The sequence below is a fragment of the Ranitomeya imitator genome, chromosome 2 (genome assembly GCF_032444005.1).
Source record: "Ranitomeya imitator isolate aRanImi1 chromosome 2, aRanImi1.pri, whole genome shotgun sequence".
Taxonomy (NCBI): Eukaryota; Metazoa; Chordata; class Amphibia; order Anura; family Dendrobatidae; genus Ranitomeya; species Ranitomeya imitator.
Window position 1 is genome coordinate 298448393 of NC_091283.1, and position 20944 is coordinate 298469336.

The following is a 20944-nucleotide window of genomic DNA, read 5'->3' on the forward strand; positions in this document are numbered from 1 at the left end:
TGACCCGTGGATCTGCTGTGCAGTGGATAACTTTATATGCTTTATCAAAAGCTCAATCTGATGAGTAGAATTTGATTATATCAATTCGATTTGCATTGGATTAGACCCTATTTGCGCTGATTTCTCCAACAGCATTCCTAAGCTTAGGAAGATGACAGTCCATTGAGGTAGAAGGCCAGTTAACCCAAGATTCAAAACCTGGCTTCTCCGAAAATCTCCATGGAACCAGATGACCAGTGGGTTCTATTCCTGGCTTTCACAAATGTATCCATGAGGCTCAAGTGACCGGAGGGTCCAAATCCTGACTTCCCAAAATGTATCCATGGTTCAGTGATGGTCAATGGAGCAAACCTGCATTCTTTCAACCGGGGCCATGTACCCCTAAGCTGGCATCCTGTAGAATGACAATTCTGTGTCCCTTGTGATGGAGCTATGATGTCTTCATTGCTCTCCTGTAGAGAGTCCTTGGTTATTTGGATGTTTGGATGTCTTGGCTGAATATCTGTCTCATGTTACAGAGACACCTAACCTCTTTTTATTGTTAACAAGTATCATTCAAGCCAGCATTCACAGGTAAAGGGGAAGAATAGTGATGAAATCAACTTGCATAATTTGATTATTTAATCCATTTGCATAGTTTTTCCTTCTCTGTTTTGTAAGCCAACAAGCTATCTGGCCTGAACAATGTGTAATCAACATATCAGCAAACATCATTATTCAATTATCATGTGTCTTTAGTCATCCAGGATAACAGCACAATATGTTACATCAAATGTCAACTTACAAGTCAATATTACAGGTTTATACAAACAAAAGAATGTGTTTTTTAACCAACAAGAAAGAAACATAAAAATTTAAAAGTCAACAAATAGATAACAGTCTATTCTTCCCGGCTTGCTGAAAATAGATGTTTGGTTAATTAAGAAAAAAAGCTGTTTCATCACAATAGATTTATAACATTTTTTTAGATTTAGTTTAATGTAGCTGGCAATTTGCTTCTCTTTGGATAACTTTGGTAGCTTGATTTCTTTTTTGCATTTCTTATTTAGATCTTTATACTCCTGAAATGTTATTTCTGTATTATTGCCTGCCATATACGGTAATGCCGTAGCCATGTTGGCTTTACTGTGACTGGCTGGCCGCATCGTGTCACTGGATTAATATAAGATAACCTTTTGAGCCTTGTTCTGAGAAAGACGCTTCATAGATCACTCCCGATCAGACTGTGACCGGGAAGTCAGAGATGTGTCCAGGTATCTTCTCAATGCTGTTCCTATTCCATTTGAGCACTCTTTCAATCCATTTCAGCGATTTTCCTGCCCTCTTGTTAAGGTCTTCTGGAAAAATGTTTGAGTTTCTCATTGACTTTCATTATACAGTCATGGTCAAAAATATTGACACCCCTGCAATTCTGTCAGATAATACTCATTTTCTTCCTGAAAATGATTGCAAACACAAATTATTTGGTATTATTATCTTCATTTAATTTGTCTTAAATGAAAAAACACAAAAGAGAATGAAGCAAAAAGCAAAACATTGATCATTTCACACAAAACTCCAAAAATGGGCCAGACAAAAGTATTGGCACCCTCAGCCTAATACTTGGTTGCACAACCTTTAGCCAAAATAACTGCGACCAACCGCTTCCGGTAACCATTAATGAGTTTCTTACAATGCTCTGCTGGAATTTTAGACCATTCTTCTTTGGCAAACTGCTCCAGGTCCCTGATATTTGAAGGGTGCGTTCTCCAAACTGCCACTTTTAGATCTCTCCACAGATGTTCTATGGGATTCAGGTCTGGACTCATTGCTGGCCACCTCAGAAGTCTCCAGTGCTTTCTCTCAATCCATTTTCTAGTGCTTTTTGAAGTGTGTTTTGGGTCATTGTCCTGCTGGAAGACCCATGACCTCTGAGGGAGTCCCAGCTTTCTCACACTGGGCCCTACATTATGCTGCAAAATTTGTTGGTAGTCTTCAGACTTCATAATGCCATGCACACGGTCAAGCAGTCCAGTGCCAGAGGCAGCAAAGCAACCCCAAAACATCAGGGAACCTCTGCCATGTTTGACTGTAGGGACCGTGTTCTTTTCTTTGAATGCCTCTTTTTTCTCTCCTGTAAACTCTATGTTGATGCCTTTGCCCAAAAAGCTCTACTTTTGTCTCATCTGACCAGAGAACATTTTTCCAAAACGTTTTAGGCTTTTTTAGGTAAGTTTTGCCAAACTTCAGCCTGTCTTTATGTTTCGGGGTAAGAAGTGGGGTCTTCCTGGGTCTCCTACCATACAGTCCCTTTTCATTCAGATGCCGATGGATAGTACGGGTTGACACTGTTGTACCCTCGGACTGCAGGGCAGCTTGAACTTGTTTGGATGTTAGTCGAGGTTCTTTATCCAACATCCGCACAATCTTGCGTTGAAATCTCTTGTCAATTTTTCTTTTCCGTCCACATCTAGGGAGGTTAGCCACAGTGCCATGGGCTTTAAACTTCTTGATGACACGGTGCACGGTAGACACAGGAACATTCAGGTCTTTGGAGATGGACTTGTAGCTTTGAGATTGCTCATGCTTCCTCACAATTTGGTTTCTCAAGTCCTCAGACAGTTCTTTGGTCTTCTTTCTTTTCTCCATGCTCAATGTGGTACACACAAGGACACATGACAGAGGTTGAGTCAACTTTAATCTATGTCAACTGGCTGCAAGTGTGATTTAGTTATTGTCAACACCTGTTAGGTGCCACAGGTAAGTTACAGGTGTTGTTAATTACACAAATTAGAGAAGCATCACATGATTTTTTGAACAGTGCTAATACTTTTGTCCACCCCCATTTTATGTTTGGTGTGGAATTATATCCAATTTGGCTTTAGGACAATTCTTTTTGTGTTTTTTTCATTAAAGACAAATTAAATGAAGATAATACCAAATAATTTGTGTTTGCAATCATTTTCAGGAAGAAAATGAGTATTATCTGACAGAATTGCAGGGGTGTCAATACTTTTGGCCATGACTGTACTTGGTACTCGAGTCAAACCTCTCCAACCTACTGGATTCGAGTAACGAGAACTTAAGCATTTTACTAGATACAATTGATGACACTTTATCTTCACTTCACTTCACTTCACTTCATGAATATATGGCAAATACTTGCTGGATATTGTGCTTTCAGGACTGGTTCCAACTGTAAGTCCTATTAAAAAATTCAGAAGAAGATCCTGTCAAATCCATGACATAAGATCCATCAGATGTCAAATGTCAGAACAAATGTACATACGTTACATAAAAATAATACATGACACAAGAAAACAAGAGAAAAGGGACATAAACAATCAACCACCTCAAGTCCTTTGAATTACTCTATTATAAACCAATAATACTAGAAATATATTGCACAGGGGATATGGCAGCCAATTCCCACAAGAAGAATCCTGGAAACACAGAATTAGAAATGATTCTTTCTCCACAGTTTCTATAGGACTTAATACATTCCTGATTCCGGAGAGTAATAGAAATATGGCAGAAAACAGAGGAAGAAAGTTCAGAGAAGAAGCTTCATAGAAAGACATTGAAGTTACGCCATTTAACCCTTTGTGGGAAAGTCATTCCAGCACTTCACCAAGTAAATCCCACGAGAAATATAACAGGTAAAGACCACAATATCCACAGGTGTCCCTTCTAATTGGGGGGGAACTATTACCTCTAATAATCCTCAGACAGTTCTGACAAACACGGAAAAGTGCCCCTTTATGGAGGTGACAGAAAGTCTGTTTAGTCTCTTTAGCTTCATAGTATCAGCTCTAATTCAATGGTGAGAGAGCGATTTACCCTGAAGAGTCACAGATTGTGGGGTTGTTATAAAATGTTATATTTAGGGGTGTTTTGTGTTGTCTCCTTTTAAGAATCACAATGGTTTTGTTCCTTTTCCGCTGATAGATACAAACGACCCAACTATGAAAGACGGGAACCAAGGAAACCTGTATTACTCTCATAGTACCGTGCCCCTTTCTTGGCCCTCAGACACAGTATAATGTTCCCACAGTACCCCCCACACATTGTGATAATACAAGATGTCCCACACAATATTCTTCCACCCAAACCACTAGATAATAAATCCTCACTTATCCCATTCTTGATACCGTACAGTGCCAGTTTCTTGGCCCCACACACACAGTATAATTTTTCCACAGTACCTGCATCCCCAATTTTTTTAGGGTATTTTTCATGTAATATAAAGAAGCCTACAAAAAAAGCTAAAAAACTAATATAAAGAGAAAATAAAACACTGTACATGGAGATGGAGCGCCCCCAGACGCAGGGCCACGGGGTACTCGGTACCGGGTCTGTCTGTCTCAGTTCTGGGGATGTCACGGTGGTCTAACCCGGCCCGTGGCCCTGCTAAGGGATGTCCAATTGAAGGTGTAGGTCGCAGTAAATAACGAGTTAAGTAAATAAGGCAGCACACTGCAGCGCTAGAACATACAAACTTGAAATACGAAATTTGAACTGCATTACTGCACTAGAAATATGAAAAATGAGAGCGTTTAGCGCATAAAAATGGCCAATTTTATGTGTACATGGTAGCCCCTTTACGGCATCTCTCTTATACCAGGTCCTACGCTGTTCTAGTGCTGCAGTGTGCAGCGCTAGAGTTAAGTGTGCTATACTTAACTATATACGAGTTGGTGACTCTAGGTTCAGCACCTGTTCACACTGAGTCTATGTTTGGATGTGCAGGTCAGGTTTTTGAAATGTATTCTCTAGCCTTCTGATCGTGCACTCCGCCTCCTAGCCTACAGGTGTTTTAATTACAGCAGGTCCAATACCCCTCCATAGAGAGAGAGAGAATTTTAGTCTAGGAAGAGGTTTCACAAGTACCCATTCAGATGGAGACGTTTATTATCAGCGAGGTAAGGCAAGCGTAGGACCTGGTATAAGAGAGATGCCGTAAAGGGGCTACCAGGTACACATAAAATTGGCCATTTTTATGCGCTAAACGCTCTCATTTTTCATATTTCTAGTGCAGTAATGCAGTTCAAATTTCGTATTTCAAGTTTGTATGTTCTAGCGCTGCAGTGTGCTGCCTTATTTACTTAACTATATACGAGTTGGCGACTCTAGGTTCAGCACCTGTTCACACTGAATCTATGTTTGGATGTGCAGGTCAGGTTTTTGAAATGTATTCTCTAGCCTTCTGATCGTGCACTCTGCCTCCTAGCCTACAGGTGTTTTAATTACAGCAGGTCCAATACCCCTCCATAGAGAGAGAGAATTTTAGTCTAGGAAGAGGTTTCACACGTACCCATTCAGATGGAGACGTTTATTCTCAGCGAGGTAAGGCAAGCGTAGGACCTGGTATAAGACAGATGCCGTAACGGGGCTACCATGTACACATAAAATTGGCCATTTTTATGCGCTAAACGCTCTCATTTTTCATATTTCTAGTGCAGTAATGCAGTTCAAATTTTGTATTTCAAGTTTGTATGTTCTAGCGCTGCAGTGTGCTGCCTTATTTACTTAACTATATACGAGTTGGCGACTCTAGGTTCAGCACCTGTTCACACTGAGTCTATGTTTGGATGTGCAGGTCAGGTTTTTGAAATGCAGTAAATATTGAGGACACAGGGTTGCAGTCTCTTTACCTTTTTGCTGAAGGCTTCGGGATCCACAATCCAGAGTACTGCTAACAGGGCTGGCTGAGACCGGCTGGTCCGAAGGCACATCCAGAGTTCCCTTTGCAGGTGGAAATCAGTAGCCTTCCTACCAACGCCTGTGTGTGTTGTAGTACCTCCCTGCTGAGCACCACGGGATAGTCCTCACAACCTCGTTATCTGTTCTCATGTTCTCTCTTCGTCCCCCAGATGATATGGATAGGACTCACCGGTATGACGGGGTAGGCCTGGAATTAGTTTATAGAGACCCTAGAGACTCCCCTCTCCCACAAACTTGCCTCCGTTGTCTTCGTAGGTGTACAGGGTGGACAGCCATCCTAGAATTAGCTGCCCCTGCCGCTATCTGGAGCAGTGCGTGTAGTCAGTACTCCCTCGGTGTTCCGGCCACCGGCTACGAGCCTCAGAAGGATGTTGCCGCGATCTTAGAGCAAGACTCCTCCTGGTTATATCTCCTTGTGCTGTGATCTCCTTTCTCACTTCTCCACAATATACTTAGCTTCCTGTCCTTTCTTAGGAGACTGCCGCTATGCAGTGCAGACGCAGCTCCGTAATGATCTGTCCGTGCTAGGCCGCTGTCAGGATCCCACACCTGACAGGTCCTCCCTGGAACTCTCCCAGGCGCCTTTCTACCCAACTTCCTATCCAAACCCCAGTTTTACCAGAGTGTGAGGAGTGGCCTAATAGATAGATCCGCTCCCCCTGGTGGCCGGAGTGTGAAATGTAGTGTTTGACTGTGATACCTGGTCAGGTGAACTCTTTTAGTACAATCAGATGTACCATCACTCCCTCTTGGTGGAAGAGCGACAATACTGCACGACAAGTACTCTGGGGCACTGCACTCCCCCCCCCCCCATTAAATCCAGTACTCCCGGACTGGGAAGAAAAGAGCAACAATACATGTTAACAACAAACATACAAAATTTTGAAATGCTGCAAACAAGTAAACATAACAGTGCTTCCCTTTATGGAAGGTGAGGACACTTGAACGTTACAAACAGAAACATATTTACATTACGCTTAAGGCTTTAAATAACAATTTAACTTTTCCTTTAAGTCCGTGTATACTGAACCCACTAAAGGCATACCATCAAAACTTTAGGGCGAAAACTATTCTTTTTGTAAAAGCAGTAGAGGGCACCTCTAAGAAGGTGCAAACTATATACAGCACCAGTTTATGAATCATTCACCGTCCATGATTCGGCAGTCTCTCAATAACAAAAAGTAGAAAACTTGAAACACTAGGGATCCCGGGTCAATAAAGGGATCCCTTTTAAACGTGGTGGAGCAATTCACTGTCCATTACTCCATTGTCCATTTTAAATCTATAACAAAGACATGTATACAACATTTTTGCAGCACCCGTTAATACCTCTAAGTTTTGTAGCGAATTGGGGTTTGATTCTTGGTGCTACGCGTAGACCTCCGCAGTGCAGGGGTTGCTAGTGACCTAACAGGGCCCGCTGTGCTCGCTATCGCTGGTGTAGTGCACTGTTTTCTAGCTACACTTCTAGTGAGTCTGGGCAGCACTGGTATGCGGGAGCTCTCACGACTGCTGCTACTAATTGTGGGCATGGCAGGTTCACCGACAGCAGAGGGGGAACCAACCGGTTTAACTGTTGGCATGGCATCTTCTGGTGGACTCTGCTGTGGTCGAAGCTCCGGATGATCTGGCATCACATCTGGTTCCGGCGGCTTCATCTGACGAAACGTTAAAACAGGTACCACAATGGCCTGATTTATTTGAGTCCAAGACTGGGGAAAATCGCCAAGAACGGTGTGTATCATCTTCTCCTCTTCCACTGGCGGAGATGTCCCTGGATCTGTTTCCCTATCTCTCAACTGATCAGGGCATATTTTAAGGTGGTCTCTGGATATTGCCGCTGAGGTCTCTCCCCCATCTTTGCTAATGAGGCAGACCTTAGTATTGTCAAAATCGGATGGCAGGATGGTATATGGTTTCACCTCCCATTGATCGTCAAGCTTGTGTAATCTTTTCTTTCGTTTGAGCACTTGCTCACTGGGCGACAAGGGAATTGCAGGAGCATGCTGGTTGTAATCTCTTTCTTGTTTCTGTTGGGCTTGGGTTAAACTCCTTTCTACGCATTCCTGTATTTTGTGGTACCTTTGCTGCCTCTCTGTATCCCAATCTGCATTTGGCGAGGTGCCTTCGGGGGTCAGGACCCCCATATCTAGGTCAACAGGTAATTTGCTAGACCTCCCTCCCATCAGGTATGCCGGAGTGCAGTTGGTGGAGTTCACCGGGATGTGGTTGTACATATCTACCAAGTCAGGCAATTTGGTTGGCCACAAGTTCCGTTCTTCCACGGGAAAGGTTTTCAATAGGTCGATTACCACTTGGTTCATCTTCTCGCACATCCCGTTAGTCTGTGGGTGGTATGGCGTCGTTCTGATCTTCTTACACCCGTATAAACTGCAGAATTCCTGGAACACCTCTGCCTCGAATGCCGGCCCTTGATCGGTCAGCATCTTCTCCGGGTACCCATGCGGCCTACAGAAGTACTGCTGGAAGGCTTTGGCGGCCGTTTGGGCCGTCAGATCTTTGACCGGCACAACTACCAGGAATCTGGAGTAGTGGTCCACAATGGTAAGAGCGTAGACGTAGCCTGACCGGCTGGGTGTTAGCTTCACGTGATCTAGCGCGACCAGCTCAAGCGGCCGTTTGGTGATGATAGGCTGCAGAGGAGCCCTTTGGCTGTCACGGTCCTTCCTGTGCAGGCTACATGGGCCACACTCTTGACACCACTTCTCGATGGCTTTCTTCATACCAATCCAGTAGAACCTCCCGCGGAGTAGATTCTCCAACTTCCTCCACCCGAAGTGTCCTGCCCCATCGTTGTACGCTCCCAGAACCATCGGCGCATCTTGCCGTGGAACTATCTGCCATAACAGCTCATGAGTGCGCGGGTCGATGCTTCTTCAGCACAGCTTACCATCGTGAATAAACAGTTTGCCTCTCCCCTTCCACAGTTGTTGTGTCTCTTGTGGATCATCCGGGCCAGGATGTGAACCTGCCTGCGTCATGAGCTCTTTCACCCGACGGACCGCAGGGTCACCGTCCTGGGTCTCTGCCCACCTGTGGTGGGGCAGGGGGTTCAGCATGGCGTCCTGCTTGTTCTTGCGCCTATTTGCCACATGATGGGAACACTGGGTGGCCTTGGGGCGATGGAAAGCGGGCAACTCTATCTCTTCAAGGGCTTCCAGGTCTTCTTCCATCTCCGGCAAGTTGGGCATCCTGGATAGTGCATCAGCATTCGCATTCTTGTGCCCTGCCTGGTACTTGATGGTGAAGTCAAAGTTGGACAACCTGGCCATCCACTGCTGTTCCAAGGCGCCAAGTTTCGCAGTGTTCAGGTGGGTCAGTGGATTATTGTCCGTGAAGACAGTGAATTTGGCTAAGGCTAGGTAGTGCTTGAACCTCTCCGTCACTGCCCATACAATGGCAAGGAACTCCAGCTTAAAGGAACTGTAGTTGTCAGGGTTCCTTTCAGTGGGACGAAGTTTCCTGCTGGCATAAGCAATCACCCTCTCATTGCCTTTCTGGACCTGGGACAACACGGCTCTAAATCCCACGTTGCTGGCATCCGTATACAGCACAAACAGTTGGTCATATTAAGGGTAGGCCAGTACCTCTTCTCCCGTTAGCGTCGACTTTAAACACGTGAAGGATCCCTCCAGTCCGTCGTTCCAGTCGAATGGGGTGTTCTTACACTTGGTTTTTTCGGACTGGCCCACCAACAGGTCTTGCAGTGGTGCGGCTTTCTTGGTGAAGTCCTTGATAAACCTCCTGTAGTAGCCTACCAACCCGAGGAACTGCCGGACTTCATGGAGGTTGCTTGGCTTCGTCCAGTCCTTGATCACAGTGACTTTGTCAGGGTCTGGGGCCACTCCTTCAGCGCTCACCACATGGCCCAAGTACTGCACCTTGGGTTTTAGCAGATGGCATTTGGATGGTTTTACCTTCAAGCCAAAGTTGGACAGGGCTTCAAACACCTCAGCCAGGTGTTTCAAATGGTCTTCATAAGTCTTGGAGAAGACAATGACATCGTCCAGATAGAGCAACACGGTTTCAAAGTTCTTGTGTCCCAGACAGCACTCCATCATCCTCTGGAACGTTCCCGGGGCATTGCACAATCCGAAGGGCATGTAGTTGAACTCGCAGAGACCCATCAGCGTCGTGAAGGCCATCTTTTCCTTGTCCGCCGCTGCCACGGGAACCTGCCAGTACCCACTGGTGAGATCCAAGGTAGAAAAGTAATTAGCAGATTTTAAAGTGGCCAAAGACTCTTCTATCCTGGGCAGTGGGTATGCATCCTTATGTGTAATGCGATTTAGCTGCCTATAATCAACACACATCCTCATTGTGCCATCCTTCTTCCTGACGAGGACTAATGGAGCTGCCCAGGGGCTACAACTGTCTCTCACTACCCCAGCCTCCTTCATCCCTCGCAACATGTCTTTAGCACACTGATAATGATCTGGGGGCACAGGATGGCATTGCTCCTTTATGGGTGGATGGTCTCTTGTGGGGATATGATGTTGAATCCCTTTTACCTGCCCAAAGTCTAGGGGGTGCTTGCTGAATACCCGCTCATACTCATGAACAACCCTGTAGGCCCCCTGTTTCTGGTGTGGTGGGGTAGAGTCAGTGCCCACGTGCAATTCCCGACACCAATCTACCGTTTGCCCTGCAGAGCCATGGTTGGACGGGACCAAGGGTTCTGGTGCCTGTACCGCATTATTACCAACAGTAAACAGTTTGGTAAGTGTGGCATATTTAGTTAGGTGGACCTCTTCCTCTCCACAGTTAAGGACACGTACTGGCACCCTCCCCTTGCGGACTTCAACCATTCCCCTGGCGGTCAGGAGGGTAGGCCTGATATCTGAATACACAGGTTCTACCAGAGCCTGGTAGTCTTTACCCCTGAGGCCTATTGCTGCTCGACACCATATTAACATTTCACTCCTGGGGGGTATTACAATAGGGGTTGAATCACTCACAGTGACATGACTAATTTCACCACCAGTCAGCTCTACCTGTTGTCTCTGCATCAGAGCCCGGATCTCCTTCTGCAGGGCATGTTGCTCACTGTAACCAGCTGTTTCTGCCACCTGCTGTAACAAAACAATAACCTCTGCAAGACAATTTTCTATGACATTAGTACCAATGGTCATCATGGGGTTACATTCACGCCGGTCAATATCAACAATTACAATTCCTTGGGCCTCCAATTGTACCCACCCCACTTTAATGGTGACCTCTTTGTACCCCACTTGTGGCAATGGCTGACCATTGCTGGCTATTATGGTGAAATCATCATCGGGGCCACGAGTAATGTCGGTGTCCTCTTAATAACGTTTATAAAGGATGTAAGGCATAGTTGTCACCTGAGAACCGGTGTCCAGCAAAGAGTTCATGGGGATACCGTCGATCACAATGGGGAGAACTGGTCGCCCCCCCAATGTATTTGGCTCTCCAGTTTTGCGGGCCAGGTCGTCCTACTCCTGGGGGTCGGCCCTTTGCCCCAGGGGTTGCTCATTTAAATGACAGGAGCTGGCAACATGGCTCACCTGACTGCAGCGGCAGCAGATGGGTTGCCCGTCCTGATGAAAGCGATTGCAGGACCCGGTAGCGGTACCAGGACCCTGGCGGCGCCGACTGCGGGGCCCAGAGGGGCTTCTGCATCTGCGGCTGCGACCACCGCTACCTCCCCTCCCGGGTCGGACATGGCCGCGTCTCCAGTTCCAGCTTCCCAGGCAGCAGTACGGCACCCACTTTCCCGCTTCGCGCTCTTTCCGGCCGGCTCCGCCCATGAAGCTATAGCTCCTCCCCTCGCGCTCCACTCGGCGCGGCAATGGCGGATTTTGGCAGCAAATGGCAATAAACAGTTCAAGCACAATTCAGACACAGTTCCAAGGCACACATGACCTGATTCTCAGGCTTAAGTAGATCCTGATCGTGACGCCAAATTTGGAGCGCCCCCAGATGCAGGGCTGTGGGGTACTCGGTAGCGGGTCTGTCTGTCTCAGTTCTGGGGATGTCACGGTGGTCTAACCCGGCCCGTGGCCCTGCTAAGGGACGTCCAATTGAAGGTGTAAGTCGCAGTAAATAACGAGGACACAGGGTTGCAGTCTCTTTACCTTTTTACTGAAGGCTTCGGGATCCACAATCCAGAATACTGCTAACAGGGCTGGCTGAGACCGGCTGGTCCGAAGGCACATCCAGAGTTCCCTTTGCAGGTGGAAATCAGTAGCCTTCCTACCAGCGCCTGTGTGTGTGTTGTAGTACCTCACTGCTGAGCACCACGGGATAGTCCTCACAACCTCGTTATCTGTTCTGATGTTCTCTCTTCGTCCCCCAGATGATATGGATAGGACGCACCCGTATGACGGGGTAGGCCTGGAGTTAGTTTATAGGGACCCTAGAGATGCCCCTCTCCCACAAACTTGCCTCCGTTGTCTTCGTAGGTGTACAGGGTGGACAGCCAACCTGGAATTAGCTGCCCCTGCCGCTATCTGGAGCAGTGCGTGTAGTCAGTACTCCCTCGGTTTTCCGGTCACTGGCTACGCGCCTCAGAAGGATGTTGCCGTGATTTTAGAGCAAGACTCCCCCTGGTTATATCTCCTTGTGCTGTGATCTCCTTTCTCACTTCTCCACAATATACTTCGCTTCCTGTCCTTTCTTAGGAGACTGCCGCTATGCAGTGCAGACGCAGCTCCGTAACGATCTGTCCGTGCTACGCCGCTGTCAGGATCCCACACCTGACAGGTCCTCCCTGGAACTCTCCCAGGCTCCTTTCTACCCAACTTCCTATCCAAACCCCAGTTTTACAAGAGTGTGAGGAGTGGCCTAATAGATAGAACCGCTCCCCCTGGTGGCTGGAGTGTGAAATGTAGTGTGTGACTGTGATACCTGGTCAGGTGAACTCTTTTAGTAGAATCAGACGTACCATCACTCCCCCTTGGTGGAAGAGCGACAATACTGCACGACCAGGACTCTGGGGCGCTGCAGAGATATTGACGTCAAACAACTCCTGTCTTGTTGTTCTTACAAACAAGCTTTTATAAAAGCCTCAAACTTCTGTGTGTGAATCAGACATGAGATCTAACATGATGGAAGATTACAGTGGGGGGAAGACGGGAAACAGTCATATAGACGGCTGGTGGTGATGGAGTCTGTGACGGATTTTGGCCAAATATGTTTCTAGTGCGGTAGTAGAAGATGAAGATGTCGTCCTCATCATGAAGTAGTTATTTCTCATGTCCCGTGTAAAGAATATCTCCTGCAGTATTACTAATGCCAATTTCAGTGTCGGTAAATGAGATGAGAATTAGCGTTATGGAAGATGAGTTTATGAGAAACGTATTCAGCTGCCGACTCCGAGGAAGAAGCTGCTTGTTGTCTCTGGCCTAAATAAATAGATTTTATTAGTAGATGTCAGGGAAGAACGCGGTATGTTGCAAAATAATAAAAAATACCATTGCTGCTTGGGTCCCCCGCCAGTCTCTGAATTTCCTAGTCATTCCCAACGAACTTGTGATTCCTACAGCCAATCAGTTGCTGAAGCAGTAAGAAACATAGCCAGTCATTGGGAGCATGGAGATGTCTTAACCAGCAATTCAACTTATGTTCCAGTCCATGAAAGACTAGAGAATACAACATCTACACGTTCTATCTCCTCATGTGTTTCCTTTATTATCTCCAACAATTGTATTATTACACAGGATTTAATGATGTTACAACGGCTCATCTTCTCATTCAGGTCTCTACAATATCAGATCCTCTCAGTGAAGATCTTCTATATAAGACAATTTTCCTGAATTACCCATCAAGAATGGATATGGACAGAGACAAGATGGGGGAGAGGATATTACACCTCACCCTAGAGATCCTCTTCCAGCTTACTGGAGAGGTGAGAGATTCTGATGACGTCACATTACCTCATTCTTATCTATGAGAATAACAGATGGACAGAACTGGAGAGGTGCGGAGTCTGGAAATGTCTGTAGTGAAATTTATTAATGTGTCTCTCCATAACCAGAATTACACAGTAGTGAAGAAGACCTCTAGTGAGCGCTGTCTGGACCCTGTGTCTGAGGGATGGGGAAGACCCATGAGTCCAGTCCTAAGGCCTCCATGTAACCCCCTGGTTTATGAGGATATCAATGACCAGAAGATCCTAGAACTCGCTTGCAAGATGATTGAGCTGCTGACTGGAGAGGTGACTCTGCTGGGAATTTTGGGACATTATACAGTAACAATATGAAGGGTTCGGGGAGATGACAGTATCATTGAATGTGTCAGGTTCCTGTAAGGTGTCAGGATGTCGCTGTCTATTTCTCAATGGAGGAGTGGGAGTTTTTAGAGGGACACAAAGATGTATACAAGGAAATCATGATGGAGATTCCTCAACCCCTAACATCATCAGGTAATAGACAGGACTAAATACACACGGCCTATAATTATCTGTATGTAAATAATGAATTCAGCCCTTGTATGTGTTTCTTTCAGATCTATCTAGTAAGAGGACAACACCAGAGAGATGTCCCCATCCTCTTCTTCCAGATCACTGTAAACAAGAAGATCCCATTGTTCCTCAGGATCATCAGGTAGATGGAGAGAAGGTGTCATGAGATCTCCCCTAAGATGTGTAGACGGCTGTGAAGGTCTTGTGCTCAGCTTTGTTTTATCCACCAGAATTATAGGTTTTATACTTGTGTAATGAGAACGGTGGAGATGGCAGGATTAGAGCTGACCATAGATATGACTTCTCCATCTGTGTATGACTTTTATAATATTTGTTTCAGGGTGAAGATGTGACCCATATTAATACTACAGAGACATATGTGAGAGGTGATGAGTGGTGTAAAGAGGAGATTCCCACATATGACTACCCAGGTGAGTAGTAATCACTAAATGCAGAGAAGTCACAGATTCTTCTCAGTCACCGGCTATGGCTGCTATATCGATAGTCTGTTCTGGTCGTATCACAATCGTGTGATCACCATTTTGCCTATAGAGCACAACATTCTGCTCTATTTGGAAATGTTGAAATTACTTTGTGAAATTAAATCCTTTTTTATAGAAATTATAACCTGGAGTATCCTCATACCCCCCTGGGATTAGTAGACACTGACCATTACCTGCCCAGATCTGTAAACTACAAAGCCAAATGACGTAGAATGTGCTAACAAGTAAGAAAATCACTTGAAGAAAAATATTATAATGGGCCTGTAAGAGAAAGCGGAGGGTAATGATGCTGTTGAATTCCTAGAATCCTGATATCTTATTGGATGAATTTACCTTCTTCCTCTTCTGTGCTGCAGAATGCCCTCATATTGGTCCCTACAAGACCAGGTCCAGTCTTTCTGGTCAAACTTTGCTTTTATGATCAACAATATTAATTGTGCAGTCAGGGCCAAGTGTGAATTTCTGTACAATAACAACAGCGTTTCCCTTTATCATGACTTTTCAATTTCTTTAAAACCAACTAACCTCAAGGAGGATTATGATAAACTACACACAAAATATTACACCTGTCCCATGATATATCTCTAAGCTGTGCATGGCTGGTAGCTGTAAAATACATTTATTTACACCTGCAAAAGATGTTGACATGGCTCGAGCCTTGGTTTCATGGATTCACTCCACGTCATAAATTTCAATTTGTTTTCAATCCTAAAGAATTCAGATTACTGCACAATCTCTCCTGAAATGGGGGCGCTAATACTTTCTCTTCTCTTCTCTTCTCTTTGACTATCTAATATTTCTTCGTGAAACTCATCTGACAGAAAATTAAGATAATTTAGATTGCCAAGAACCACCAAGCACCATACTGTAACTGCTCCAGAGAGGTTTCACCTCTGATCACTCATTTTTTTACTAATGAAGTTTGTTGAGTTTCATCATTTCGGTAGATGTGTTATTGTCTATAGTCACAGATTTTGTCTACAGTAGTTAGTTCCCAAAATACTCTGATAACCATTTCCTGCAGCCAGTTTTATGTTCCTAATTAGGGTCCATTTTTCAAATCTGACGTGTGTCATTTCATGTGGTGATAACTTTAGAATTCTTCACAAAATATAAGCCCACATTTTTTCACAAAGGGTATTAGCAAACAGATAGACCTCACACATTATTTTACAACTTCTCTTGTATCCGACAATTCCCTATATATGGTTGTACATTACTGTCTTGGCACAATTCAGGGGTATTAGCAAACAGATAGACCTCACACATTATTTTACAACTTCTCTTGTATCCGACAATTCCCTATATATGGTTGTACATTACTGTCTTGGCACAATTCAGGGTTGAGAAGGGAAAGAGCGCCATTTAGCTATTTGAATCCAGATCTTACTGGAATAGCTTGCAGACACAAAGTATTAGGAGCAGTGTTTGTGGCTACCTATCAGCTGAAAAGATGGCCACCACAAACAGGCTTGGCGCTATCTACTCCATCTTCCTAATCTCAGGGATTGTCTTGCTCATTACCCTTTAACACCTCTACATGGATCTGGACTTACATAGAGACCCATCTGGCTTGGCCCACAGTGTTGCCTGCTGTTTGGTGGTGTGAAATGGAAAGAACAATAATCAAGGCTGTATCTGGCAGCTTCCTTCAATATGCTTCGAGCTTTCGTAGAATATGGTGCTATCCAATTGGCTGTATAAGGGAGCAGATTACTTCAACTGGACAACACATACGCCCATACTGCCAGACTAGAAGGTACAAATTGTCCCATGCACCCTAATCTTAGTGGCTGAATCAAGCCTATGTCATCCAGAGCTTCTGGTACCAACATCTACTCTGTTTCTAGCCTGGCCAGCCATATGAATAAGGACACGCCTGCTGACATCATAGGGGCATATCCTAGAAGAGATGTGACACACCATCTGCAGAAGCCCTAATATGACAAAATTTCAGAAAATCAGAGCTGTAGGAATCCCCATAAAATGACTCAATTTTGGAAATTATAACCCTCAGAGAACTAATCTGTTGGAATATTGGCAATTTTTGATTCCATAGGCAATTTCCGGAAATTAGCACACAGTGGATGTAGGAGAAAAAAAATTGGAAATATGCCATTTTATTACGCAACACATAGTGCCCTGATTGTGCTCCAGGAGACACACACACCGTAAATTAAGTGGGTTCTTCACACTAGAGTAATGCCAAATACATGTGGTTTGGGCATACTGAAAGGCTCAGAGGTGAGGGGGAAATTTGACTTTGGGAGAGTGGTTATTGCTGGATGGGTAATGGAAGCCATGTTAATTTTCAAGAGCCTTTGAGCCACTAATAATGTGGAAACCTCCTGTTTTTCCAGTGACAGATGATGGACCTGAGTGGGGACTTGTTTTTTGGTAGATGAATAGAAGTTTTTATTGGTATTAGGTTCGTCAACATAATGTTTCTGTGTGGCTTTTGTTCCATATTTGGAAAGCAGAATGAACAAACAGTTGATCACCACACTTCACTGGTTCATCCTATGAGATTTTCTATTAGACTGTGAGCTGTCATTGTCTTGGTGAAGAATTCAATGTTTTTACATAACTTGCCATTTTTACAGACAGTTGAAGTAGAAATGGTAAATGACATTCAAGATATTTTATTCAAAAATAATAACTAGTTTATATATTGGCAGATGACTGTATCGGAAGATCAGAGGAACAGCTGACATCTTTAATTTTTAGATCGGATGATTTTAAAATCCCACTGGATACAATTGAAGTTAATGCCATTACTCCAGCTATACCATCATCCCTTCACAGCAAAGACCTATCATCTGATCCTTTGAAACAGGTCCTGTCTTTTGAATCATTGGCGACAACTAAGGAAAATCAGAGTCACAAAATAAGCATTAAAAACGGAAATACTCCTAAATCAAAGAAGCCATTCTTATGTCCAGAATATGAAAACAGTTTTCCCATCGAAAAGTCTTTTCTTAAACATCCAAAAATTCACACAGTGGAGAAAAGATTTTCTTGTTCCAAGTGTGGAAAATGTTTTAAACATAAATCTTATCTTGTTAGACACCAAAAAAGACACACAGGGGAGAAGCCTTTTTCGTGTTCAGAATGTGGGAAATGTTTTAATGATAAATCAGATTTGGTTAAGCACCAGAGAACCCACACAGGGGAGAAGCCTTTTTCCTGTTTAGAATGTGGAAAATGTTTTAAACAGAAATCAGCTTTGGTTACGCACCACAGAACCCACACAGGGGTGAAACCTTTTTCATGTTTAGAATGTGGCAAATGTTTTAATGAGAAATCAGTTTTGGTTAAGCACCAGAGAACCCACACAGGGGAGAAGCCTTTTTCCTGTTCAGCATGTGGGAAATGTTTTAACCAGAAATGGAATCTTGTTAAACACCAAAGAACCCACACAGGGGAAGCTCTTTCCTGTTCAGAATGTGGGAAATGTTTTAATCAGAAATCGTCTTTGGTTACGCACCACAGAACCCACACAGGGGTGAAACCTTTTTCATGTTCAGAATGTGGCAAATGTTTTAACGAGAAATCAGTTTTGGTTAAGCACCAGAGAACCCACTCAGGGCAGAAGCCCTTTTCCTGTTCAGAATGTGGGAAATGTTTTAACGAGAAATACAAGCTTGTTATACACCAAATAACCCACACAGGAGAGAAACCTTTTCCATGTTCAGAATGTGGCAAATATTTTAATGAGAAATCAGCTTTGGTTAAGCACCAGAGAACCCACACAGGGGAGAAGCCTTTTTCCTGTTCAGAATGTGGGAAATGTTTTAAGCAGAAATCGGCTTTGGTTATACACAAGAGAACCCACACAGGGTTCAAACCTTTTTCATGTTCAGAATGTGGCAAATGTTTTAAAGAGAAATCAGTTTTGATTAAGCACCAAAGAACCCACACAGGGGAGAAGCCTTTTTCCTGTTCAGAATGTGGGAAATGTTTTAAACAGAAATCAGCTTTGGTTATGCACCAGAGAACTCACACAGGAGTGAAACCTTTTTCATGTTCAGAATGTGGCAAATGTTTTAAAGAGAAATCAGTTTTGGTTACACACCAGAGAACCCACACAGGGGAGAAGCCTTTTTCTTGTGCAGAATGTGAGAAATGTTTTAAACAGAAATCGGCTTTGGTTACGCACCAGAGAACCCACACAGGGGTGAAACCTTTTTCATGTTCAGAATGTGGCAAATGTTTTAATGAGAAATCAGTTTTGGTTACACACCAGAGAACCCACACAGGGGAGAAGCCTTTTTCCTGTCCAGAATGTGGCAAATGTTTTAATCAGAAATCAACTTTGCTTAACCACCAGAGAAGTCACACAGGAGAGAAGCCTTTTTCCTGTCCAGAATGTGGGAAATGTTTTAAAAAGAAATGCAGTTTTGTTATACACCAAAGAACCCACACAGGGGAGAAGTCTTTTTCATGTTCATAATGTAGGAAATGTTTTACACTAAAATCAACTCTTTAACATTAGAGAAGTCACAAAGGGGAGAAGCGTTTTTTTTATGTTAAGAATGTTGGAAATGTTTTAACCAAAAATTGTATTTCTTAAAGGGGTTGTCCATTACTAGGACAACACCTTGTCATTCCTCATGTTTGTCCTCTTTCAAATAAAAACACTCATACTCATTTTGCATGCATGCGCTGTTCAAGGGTCTTAGCAGTCACATTCCCGGGGCTCTTGTGAGATTGTTACATAACACAATCCCAGCGCGGAATCAGCACTGGCTTCACTGTTCCTGCAGCCAACATGTATGTTCTTAACTTTTTACAAACAATGGATTAAATAAGACAACATTTGAATTTTTATGGAAATCACCTGGTGCTCTTTTTTTCTTTTTTGCCTGCATTCACAAGTGGACTCCAGCGACATTGAACCTGGCACCCGTGGACCTGTGTTACTCTGGTGAGCACTGTGAAAATCCTTTTTCCCGTTTTCCCATGCTGATTGATTCACTGTTACTGCCTTCCGATGTATTGAACATCAACAGGAAGCCAAGGCTGTGGCTGCTCTCTGGCTTACTCTTATTGTTTGATGTGTCCAAAAAGTGAAGACAGTGAACCAAGTTTAAGAATGCACTTGCTTTCAAAAAGCATTTGGAATTCTACTAGTCTTTTCCCTATGTTTCCTATGATCTTTAAATACATTTTCCCTGCATGTTTCAACCAAGAAAGAAAAAAAAAATATATATTTTAACTTTCAAAAAATAAAGAATTCATAACTTTAAACATGTCTTGGAATTGTAGAGTAGAAGCTGGATAAATCTTTTCCATTCCAGTGAGAAGGGGTTGTCCAAGTAGTGGATATCCCCTTTAAACATCAAAAATCTCACACAGAGAGAAACCATTATCATACCTACAGTAGAGTGTGAAAAATAAATTTCTAGAAAATCATATTTTGTTGACCATCAAAAATAATTCAGATGGGGCGTGGCTAAGGCACTGAAGAGAGCAGACGTGCAGCACTGAGCTCTCCCCATCATTTTCACAAACATCGGGTTCCTGCCTAGTAAACGGCAGGTTGCTGTCTCAGTATGGCTGGAGGAGACACCAAGGAGCCGACAGGAAGGATTTGAGTTAACACATTGTTACGGCTAGCGGAACGCACCAAGTAAATATAGATGTCTATTATAAATGGTGCGTTCGCAGCCCAGGGTCCACCGTGCAGGAGGAGCCTGCTGCTAGTTTGGCGGTATAGACTGGCTCTGTTACTTCACAGAGTAGCCGTGAGAGGAAAGCACTGCGTCCTGTTAGCCTCACAGGAGCACAAGCTTGCTGCCAAACTGATAGCAGTCAGTGGTTATGCACACACGCAATCTCCTCACCGGAGAAGCCGGTATTCTAGGGGCTCATTTCAGCCGGGTCCCTGAATACATTCATACATAACCATACTGCTGCAAAGCATATATTTGGATTGATACTAACGCCGTGCGGCCATGCGAGCCTTTTATAGCTGCAGCAAGAACAAGACCTTCCTAGAAGGACCAATGAGATGGTGCCACAAAGCCTGAGCACCTTCAAGACCTTCCTGGAGAACCAATGGGCTTTGCTGCAGTATCTAAGCATGTGACCCTCGATCTCCAATGAGAGATCTTACCCTGGGCATGCTCAGAAGGAGAAAAGCAGGACTTAGTCCCAAAAGCATCTGCTCGCCGCTGCCCAGCACTGGCTTCAATGGCGGAAGCTGGAAAAGCAGCAGTAACCCTTTGCACAGAGTCAGACTGAGCGAGACGCTGGGACCGACGTCTCCGCTGAGCAGACTCCACTGTGG

The 20944-nt window shown here is 44.3% G+C and overlaps 1 protein-coding gene across 1 annotated transcript in view; it reads left to right on the top strand.

The window, feature by feature from the left end:
• The window catches only part of LOC138663325 (zinc finger protein 605-like), a 44966-nt gene extending 24869 nt beyond the window's left edge, over nucleotides 1-20097 (top strand). Inside the window, exons 2-7 of the mRNA XM_069749504.1 lie at nucleotides 13445-13594; nucleotides 13724-13903; nucleotides 13987-14110; nucleotides 14194-14291; nucleotides 14490-14580; nucleotides 17331-20097. Of these exons, the coding sequence (XP_069605605.1) occupies nucleotides 13517-13594; nucleotides 13724-13903; nucleotides 13987-14110; nucleotides 14194-14291; nucleotides 14490-14580; nucleotides 17331-19105 (2346 nt within the window). The 5' untranslated portion in view covers nucleotides 13445-13516 and the 3' untranslated portion in view covers nucleotides 19106-20097. The remainder of the gene's footprint in view (nucleotides 1-13444; nucleotides 13595-13723; nucleotides 13904-13986; nucleotides 14111-14193; nucleotides 14292-14489; nucleotides 14581-17330) is intronic.
• Nucleotides 20098-20944: the final 847 nt, after the last annotated feature.